At 38.4% G+C, this 9,831-nt stretch overlaps 1 protein-coding gene across 1 annotated transcript; it reads left to right on the plus strand.

Annotated features, from left to right (window-relative positions):
- The first annotated feature begins 3,796 nt into the window (after positions 1-3,796).
- On the plus strand, positions 3,797-4,846 carry LOC106709539 (homeobox protein SIX6). The gene has a single exon (XM_014501359.2). The coding sequence runs from the start codon at positions 3,803-3,805 to the stop codon at positions 4,586-4,588; it is 786 nt and encodes a 261-aa protein (XP_014356845.2). The 5' UTR covers positions 3,797-3,802; the 3' UTR covers positions 4,589-4,846.
- The last annotated feature ends 4,985 nt before the right edge of the window (positions 4,847-9,831 follow it).

Genomic DNA, 9,831 nt, shown 5'->3' on the forward strand with positions numbered 1-9,831 from the left:
AGAGCCGACCCACGTGGGCCACTTAGCGGGTGGATGCCCGGGGTGGGTGCACGGCTGCCGTCAACAACCCCACTACCTGCGCGAGCTACACATCGCCTTTCATTTGGACTTAGCAATATTCAAAGCATTTCAAACTACACTGAATGATTTTGTGCACTCATTTTGTAAAGTATAAAAAACTACAAATACAGGATACAGTTACTATAAATATTCAAAAATCTTCTTAACATAAAACCTGTAAAATAAAAGTTCAACCTACATTGATATCATATGCACCTCACATCGAATGCTTCAGTTATTTCTACGACATTGCATCAAGCACAAGACGATACTTATACGAGTATTAGGACGATATTTGAATTAGGAATATGTATAATAACAATTACTTTTTAAACCGTTTTTTTCAATTTCCAAACGGCGACAATTTACAAATGGTCTCACATAATCTTCCACTTCATAATTGTATTTTTTCACGTGTGTGGCGTCATTAAAAATAGATTATCGTGCCCCAGCGATTGTTGACTGTTTATTGTATGGCAGGAACTTGTGAGTACAGTCGCGGGTCGCGGGAAGATTCCACCGGCATGGCAGCGAGCGGTTCTCCGCTGACTTGGGACCCTCGGCGCTCCGGCGGCGGCTGCGGCGGCGACGGCGGCGGCGGCGGCGGCGGCGGCGGCGGCGGCGGCGGCGGGAGGAACTAACTTTGCAATAAAGATTATCTGTTTAAAGATATTGTAGATACTTGATATTTCATTAATATAGAAATATTAATTCATTAATAATTGTTAAGTGGGTACCTACAGTTAAATAGCAAAGCCATTTTTTCTAGATTGTATTGCTGTCAATTGTTGACATTAAAAAAAATATCAAACAAATGTGTCGATATAGTTTGCCGATAAGAAGAAATTTTGCAGCCTGACTGCATTAACGTTAAATGCCTATTGTGAAAATAATTTACTATTTAATTTGAATATTCTTCAAAAGAATTAAAAGCAAAATCTTAATATTAATAATCTGGAATGAAGTTGTTTTAAAACAGGGAAACAAAGCGGGAATTAATTCGGCGAAAGTCCGTAAGTAGATTTAGCTCGCAGATGGAGTAATCAAGTCGAAAGCCGGATGACGCGACGCCCGCAGCACCCCGCAACCCGCGCAGCCTTCGCCCCGCGGAGCCTCCGCCCGGGAAAAATGCAAATAGAGCACGGCCGGGAAACAAGGCGGCAGCGACAATGCTTCCCATACCTATTACGTATAGCTTAACACTCTCTATTGCGATGTTGTTATCTTTATTAAGATAATGCTATTTATTACGATACAAGAATTTTTTAACTGATAACTATCAGTTATAATAATTCTACCTAGTTCTATTTCAATGCATGCAATGTATATTTGGTAAAAATTAATAACAACGTATTTAGATACATCCAGCGCTCTTCAATACTGAAAAAGAAAACAGTAACCCAAGCTATTTTTTTTTTGTATGTTTTTTTTTTATTCTTATGCTGGACATACATATTAAATACTTTGTCTAATTAAACATCTTTTAGATTAATGTTTACGAATATAACTAACACGATTTTAGATCGAATGAAAAAAAAATATTACACGTGAAGAGACGATGAAGATTTTGTAGTGATGATAATTGTGGTCATCGTCTATTTCGGTTATAATATTATATTTCTAATCCATTATTGAGTAACCAGGAGCTGAACTTTAGTTATTCAGTAGTTAGTTTCTAATTAGTAATTAGTTAAATTTGTACAAATAGGAAATAATTAGCAGCAAAATGTTTTCGTTGCACAAAACATGCAAATGACCTTTGAATTACTTAAACACCAATCCGCATTGTTTTAATTAACCAAATCAGTATTGTTGTTGTTAGAAACTAAATTACGAAAAACATTAAACTATTGAATTAAATATCTTTTCAGACAGAAATTAGAACTGAAGAAATTGACTTTCTAATAGAAAAATATGTCTATTTTTATTATTAAAATAAAAAATGCATATTAAAATATGCATATTTATAAAAAAATCAGTTATAAACCTTTTACGAATGAAGGTGTTATAAAAAATCCGTGTGTTATCAGTGTTCGACAAACTGGACAAAAGTTGTCTCAGATGTTAATTTTACAGATAACGTTATAAATAGCTAGTGGCAGATATTTACCTATTAATTTGTCTACAAGTAAAATTTAAATACAAATAGATTAAGTCACTTGTATGTATCTAATATTTGTGAATACAATCAAAGCAGGACACAGAAACTAATGTGCGAGATGACCGCCGGCGGCGCGCCGTCATGTCGGCCGCTGCCCGGCGCTTGCGCATACACGTTTTCATAAATAAATCGTGTTATAGTTAGTACCTATATGATTTTATATAATGTGAAATCTCTGAAATCTTGTGAATCAATAACTTATATCTTAGAAGAAATTTCTTTTAAAATATACAAACTTTAATATCACAACAAAAACTTGTAATTTATTCTTTTTAATAAAACAGATTTGACGTTTGTCTCTAATTGAATTATGTACTTATTAAACTACTCTTAATAACTGTTAAGCACTGTTAAAGTAAAGTTAAGCTTTGAGAATAGGCAGGAGTAACAAAACTATTGTGTGCTCTAAACTACTTTCGACTATTTATAAAAAGAAAGAATAGCGCAAAAACATTTATAAAAATTATTAAAATGTTTAATAGCAAGATTGAAATGTTCCACATAATAGGTATTTATAAAATATATCTATACAAATATAATTTGTGTGCATGTCATGTAATGTCATTGAGGGACAGACAGACAGACGGTGTGACGGTGGGCTGTGGGCTGTATGCTGTGGGTGCCGCTGCGCCGCCGCCGCCGCTGTGCAGCACGTCCGCGGCGTTAATGACACGTCACGAAAATGGCCGTTTTGTGTGACAGCAGAATATTACTATGAATACACGTAATCTGCCTCCACAAGGCGGCGGGGTGGGAGCGGATACGGGGGTGGGCGCGGGGGTGTGGGGGGGCCGGCTAGCATTACAGCCGCCTGGGTGTGGTTTGCCGTTCAATAACTTAATACTCTGGAAAGGCTTTCATGCTGAAATCTCGCCCCGGTGTAGCGCGACCGAACGATTCTGATCCTAGACTTTTCTTTGGCATTTTTTTTTTCATTTATAATTTTTAATATGTTTTCTAAATTATTGTGATGAAGTCATTACTAATACTTCGAAGTAACATAGAACAATGTTAACTTTAGTAATACGTTTAGTTAAATGCGTTATAGTATCAAAGCCTCAATCGATTAATATTTTCTGAGAGAGCTGAAAGTATTCGTTGCATAGATTTTTTTATCTAAACGTCGCTTAGAGCAGCTCGTATCTCAGATCAGTAGCTGTATGATAGTCGATAGAGCTTCGTTTGTCGCAGTTTCAGCAGCCAGCTGAGGAAGCCGCCGGCAAGCGGAGGCGAGCAATGTTGAGCGCGAGCCAGCGGGCGGCGCGCTGTGCTGCGCTAATTAGGCGTGCCGGGTTGCACACGCGCAAATGAAAGCATGTAATCCACCCGGATGAATATATGGCGGCTATTAATTGCAGGTTTGCAGGCGAGGCGAGGCGAGGCGAGGCTGGGTGTGCGTGACGGATCATGGCGGAGCGGGGCGCCGCGCGTTAAACGCGGCCGCGGCGGGGCGCGGGGCGGCGCAGGGCGGAGCGAGCGGCGAGGGGCGGGGCGGCGGGCGGGGCGCGCGCGGCGATTGGCGGGGAGCGCGCGGGCCAATGGCGCGGGCGGCGAGCGCGGCGCGCCGGCACACTCGCTCCGATGCGCGGCTGGGACGAGTGCACGACGGCGGCGCTGCACGCGCGCATCCTGGAGGCGCAGCGCGGGCCCGGCGCGGCCGAGGCGCCCGCCTGCGAGCCCGCGCTGGACCTGGCGGCGCCGACGCCGCTGCTGCCGCTGCCTACTCTGTCGTTCAGCGCGGCGCAGGTGGCCACCGTGTGCGAAACTCTTGAGGAGAGCGGCGACGTCGAACGGCTGGCGCGATTCCTGTGGTCGCTGCCGGTGGCGCACCCCAACGTGGCCGAGCTGGAGAGGTGTGAGGCGGTGCTGCGTGCGCGCGCCGTGGTAGCATTTCATGCGGGTCGGCACCGCGAGCTGTATTCGATCCTGGAGAGGCACCGGTTCCAGCGGTCGAGCCACGCCAAGCTGCAGGCGCTCTGGCTGGAGGCGCACTATCAGGAGGCGGAGCGGCTGCGCGGTCGGCCGCTGGGGCCCGTCGATAAGTATCGCGTGCGCAAGAAGTTCCCGCTGCCGCGCACCATTTGGGATGGCGAGCAAAAGACGCACTGCTTCAAGGAGCGCACACGCTCGCTGCTACGCGAGTGGTACCTGCAGGATCCCTACCCGAACCCCACCAAGAAGCGTGAGCTGGCGGCTGCGACGGGCCTAACGCCCACGCAGGTCGGCAACTGGTTCAAGAACCGACGGCAGCGGGACCGCGCCGCCGCCGCCAAGAACCGCTCCGCGCTGCTCGGCCGCGGCTTCGCCTCCTCTTCCACCTACGACGAGGATTCGGCCGACTCCGAAATCAATGTGGACGAGGAGTAGCGGCGCGTGGCGCGGGACAAAGTGGTTACGTTGCAATACGGACGAGCCCGTCGCGGCGCGAGTGATGTGCGGACGGACGTGGTGAATCAGTTCGCATTAGGGTATCTTTTGAGTGCTAGTGAAGTTGATATCGCCGTATCTCCGCATCAGGTATGTACTGTGCACTAAGTAGTGACCGACGACGCTCGCCGCTGTCGAGTGCCGGCTAGGCAAACATCCCTTCGCACAAGCAAGCGACCGCGGCGGTTATGGCCGACGCTAGGCTAGGCTAGGCTAGGCTAGGCTAGGCTAGATTATTTCCTTCTGTATAATTTTTATTTGTCTACCTATTTAAATACGCCTACTTAGGATTAAGAATACTTTGCGTGTGGTCGAGAAACGCTCTATATATCCTATTTTAGCAGTAAATGAAGAATTTATTTATCATATCAGCGTTCAGTTGTGTAAATTGTGTAGGAAGTATGTTCCGTGTAGATAGGAAAGTGTACGGCGGCGGCGCGTACCTGAGCAGATCAGAGCAGAGCATGACGGCCGCTTGTCCTAAGTTATTTGTTACGGGCGATGCTGACTGTTCTCTAAGTTATTTATTACAATAATACATATTATATAACTTTATCGACGCTTCATCGCGCTGCAATGTGGTCAGTTAGTTCCACAATTTACAACTTGCCGTATATTTGTAGGCCTATTTAAAACAATAACAAAACAAATCAAATCAGACTTTTGAACTGTTGGATCTTTACTAAGACTTTCTTGTTTGAAAAATTTATTTCTTAAAAGTTTTATAGAAATTAATTATTTAAAAATTATGGTGAGTTATTAAAAACAAGTTTTACATAATAATTTTTTAAGAACAAATAATTGAAATGACATTTTTTAAGCAATAATAATAACAATGGTAACAATGTTGCACGAAGTTGCAAGAAGTAGCAGTAAATATAATATTTTGGAAGGAAATAATTTTTATTTTAAAAAACAGGGTTTCATATGGTGTTAATAAATTAAACAAAGCTTATTTATGCATTAATATTATCTGTTTGCAATATATAAAAAAAAATTGTGTTCTCATTTACAATTAAAAAAGCACAATTTCTAGCTTTATCTATATTGCAGTAATACCTATATAATAAGTAGAAATAATAATTGTAGATAAATTGCATAAATTTGCTGTAAAAAGGCAGTATTAGTGATCTAAAATATATATTTAAATTTAATTTTAAATATGCATAGAATAAAAACAATAACTTTAGGTAAAGCAAATGTAATTTTATTCAATTGAAACATCTCTCAGTTTTAGCGTTTTATAATTTTATTTAAAACGACCACAACTTAAGGATATCTTAAATTAAATTAAAATTAAAAATGACACAAGTATCAAAAACATTCAGACAGTTTAATTTTCATTTGATAAGAAGTACATATTAAAAATTGTCAGCAGTCGGTCCGTCTGACTGACAGCTATACCTATTTTAGACTGGCTCACGCTTTCACTGCCACAGTACTAGTACATACAAATACATATTAATATCTTCTGTATGTTACGTTTGTATGACTATTTCACCAGTGTAAATTAAAGGTAATAAATACTAAAGTCAAACATTATTGTCATAACAAACGAGAGAAAACATAATATCAACATTTTCAAATTAGATTAAAATCATTCCTATGTCAATAAATATTTTTTTAGTAGGAAATTATATAAAAAAATTAACTAATCATATTGCAGCGTTCATTATATATTGTCATCTTAGACTTGGTATAATATATAAGACAGTTTTTTAAAGTAATATGTTTATGTGAGATGTGATTGTGGTACCGGCGATGTTTCTATATAGTATGCCGCACCTGGCCGCACCTGGCCACACTTAGCCGTATGTGGCCACATTTGGTCATGGCCGCAAACATTGCGCAGTGATTTCATCCATTTCAAAGTTTGTTCTGTATTTTGAAACAATGAAAATAAAGTAGAAATGGTTTAGATTTAGCAGCTAGACTTACCTACCTAGTACTCGCAAGAGAATTGTAAAAATGTATAAATTAAAGCAAATTGTAAATATTTATAATATCGACTTACACTCGTCAAAGTGAAATTGTTAATAAAACTATATTCGTAAACAAGTCGCTTGTATTATTCAACTTTACAGTTAATTCCTGAACTATATCATCTTATTTATTTAAATTATGATAACTAGATACAGCACAAAACATTCTTAGAATCTAAATCTCTAAGATTAATTTTACTACTCTTGAAAAATTATCCATCTAATAACGTGGCAAAAGTAACGTATTTTGCTCACAAAAATGTCAGTAAGGCCCCGGCAATGTATCTGCGGTTCCTCTGGTATTGCAAATGTCTATGGTTGTCGATGAACACCTCTTTGTTCTGACTGCTTGTTTGCTCCCTTATCTTATATAAAAATCTTCATAAAAATGTAAAAGAATTCCTGATCGCAATAAAGAAATGAAAATTAATAGTGTGGTATATATAAAGAGCTGTAAGTTAGGAAATCTAAAATTAGTTTGGCATTGCAAAATACAATAAAAGTTAACGTAAAATTAAAGGCAAATGACATTTTTTCAATGAGTTCAACTGATTAATAAACTTAAAAAGGGTGAAAGAAAAGTAAAGAGTAAAAGAAGCTTCGAAATCATTTACAATAACATTAGATTAGTATTTTAAAGTGTACCTAAATAATCTTACTGACAGTTATTTTCCAGCATAAATCAAGCTTCACTAATAATTTTTTCCATTAGATAAATTAATTTTCACATTAACGTACGACGTTTTCAATAAAAAACGATTTCTTTAGTAACTTATTATCCTTGTGAATTTTATTTTAGCAATTAACAGCATTTAAAAATATTCAATTTATTTAAATTACATTTGTTAAGTGATCTATGAGTGTTAATTATTAAAGCGTAGTAAGTATTTGCGTGTGTCCATTAGATTGCCATGGTAACTCAGGGATGCGGGGTATGAAGTGTGAGGTGAGGGGTGCACGGACTTATTAGGCTTCCGCTCTAAGGAACTCAATTTCGCCAGAGATTTCATAGTGATTCCCTTATAATTATACACTTAAGGTAATGAGTGGCACTCACTCGTCCCACTCTGACACGGACATTTTGTTTTTGCAATTTGAAGACAAATTGAGAATTTATAGCTCATTTTCTTCATTATAGAACATTTTATATCGAGTTATCAAATCAATCATAATATGCAAGTTCTATCGCGCAAGGTTTTTTTCGAATTACTTTGAAAATCTTCACCGCAGTGAGTACCTATGTTATTTGATGGGAGTTAATGTTGTCTATAATCTATTGTTTTAAATTAAAAAAAACTTAATAAGTAGCCTATGTTTTCTACTAAATTATATTCTATATCTATGCTATTTCATCGAGATAAGTTGAGCCGTTCTAAAGTTACCGCCTAACAAATATCCATCCATCTAAATGTTAACATTGGCATGTATCATATTAGTAAGATTAACAGATAAAAAAGGTTTACTAAGGTTGAATTCAAAGTTGTTTATAAACGTAATAAACTATAGAATGTATTAATAAAATTCATCCATCCATCCATTTCCAAAAAACATAATTATTAAATTTCAATGATTCATCATCAAAATACGTCACACGAAGTAACTCCATCTTTTTGCTATAAAGGTGTTTCATACATAATTTGTGGCGCTAATTTGTTCGCGTCGTATCTTCAAGTAACCCATGAATTATGTTTAGGTAATTCCCAACTCCACTGAATAGAGTTTTTACACAAGTATGTGCTCATCACACACAAGACACGAGCAACTCACAGCGAGCCATTAGTTAGTGCAAACTTTGACATTTAAAACAATTACTTAGATGATGTACTTATAGTTTTATATAACTCTAGCTTTTACCCGCGACTCTGTCCGCGCGGAATAAAAAAATACAAAACGGGGTAGAAATTATCCTATGTCCGTTTCCTGGTTCTAAGCTACCTGCTCACCAATTTTCAGTCAAATCGATTCAGCCGTTCTTGAGTTATAAATAGTGTAACTAACACGACTTTCTTTTTTATATATATAGATTAAGGAGCTTTAACAACATTATGAGTATAATGCTATATTGTTTTATATTAAAAAGTGGCAAACGGTCACCTGAATTCGCCGAAATAGTAACCATTGCCCATAGGCAATTGCAGTTGCTTTGCCTTTGACAGAGGAGGGGACGCACTGAAAGAGGATATATCCTCATCCTTAGACTGTTCGGGTCCCTGAAGAAAGTAGAACATAGATGTCAAATGATGGATTATTGTATACTTTTTTGTTTGCTTACTAGATTGATTATTATGACCTTGTATTTTGAATTAGTTGCTTTCATTGGAATAAGACCGAACAAGAGTTTACAAAATTTGACGAAAATAAATATATTTTCTAACAAAAGCTTACAAATTCATGTTATAGTACGTATTGTCCTAAGTTCTATAATAACTAGAATTAGAAGAAAACCTAGATTAGGAGAGTAACTTCTCCAATACTTTGAATTGACGTCAGTTCGCTGTCATGTCTCATTATTCAAAAGACTTTTTAATTAGACAAAATACTTTTTACTAACATATTTATTGATTTACTAGTCATTTTTGTTAATGTCACATCAACAGTTTTCATGTCGAGTAAAGCTTTCCCAGCAAACATTACAAATATAAAACTTCATATTGAAAAACAATTTTGCGTTGTAAGTTAACATTCAATACAAGTAGAAACCTTTCAAAAAGAACATTTGCAAAGCTGATTGCGACATCGAAACGTCTTGTTTTGTAGCAGTTTTTGTATAAGGTATAATTTAGTCTAATTTGTGATTTAGCATATTTTTTGCTACGGTTTTTTGCTTGCGAAGTCCGCGCGGCGCGGCTTAGGTATCTACGTATGTTTGTACGCAAATGGCTGAGTACAGAGTTCGTGCAAGTGGGTCATTGTTTTTACTGCTTAATCAATGTATCTGGAGCGGGGGCGGGGGTGAGGGGCGGAGGGTATTAGATTAATTAACATGTCCGATCGTTGATTTGAATGTAATTGTATACAGCGCTGCGTGCGGCGGAGCGGCTCTTTGTACCAATTGACTTGTACTCCTGTTGTCCTCTCGGTCAGCGGTCACTACTGCTTGTTGATAGGTTTTCAACATCGACTATAATACAAGTCATTTAATATAAAGTACATAAGTAATACCTATCATTGCAAATTATTTTAGAAATTAAGACATTCCGA

The sequence above is a fragment of the Papilio machaon genome, chromosome 11 (genome assembly GCF_912999745.1).
Source record: "Papilio machaon chromosome 11, ilPapMach1.1, whole genome shotgun sequence".
Taxonomy (NCBI): Eukaryota; Metazoa; Arthropoda; class Insecta; order Lepidoptera; family Papilionidae; genus Papilio; species Papilio machaon.

Bases quoted from the DNA above. Each gene is read 5' to 3' on its own strand.
- LOC106709539 (XM_014501359.2), top strand. From the start codon at position 3,803: ATGCGCGGCTGGGACGAGTGCACGACGGCGGCGCTGCACGCGCGCATC.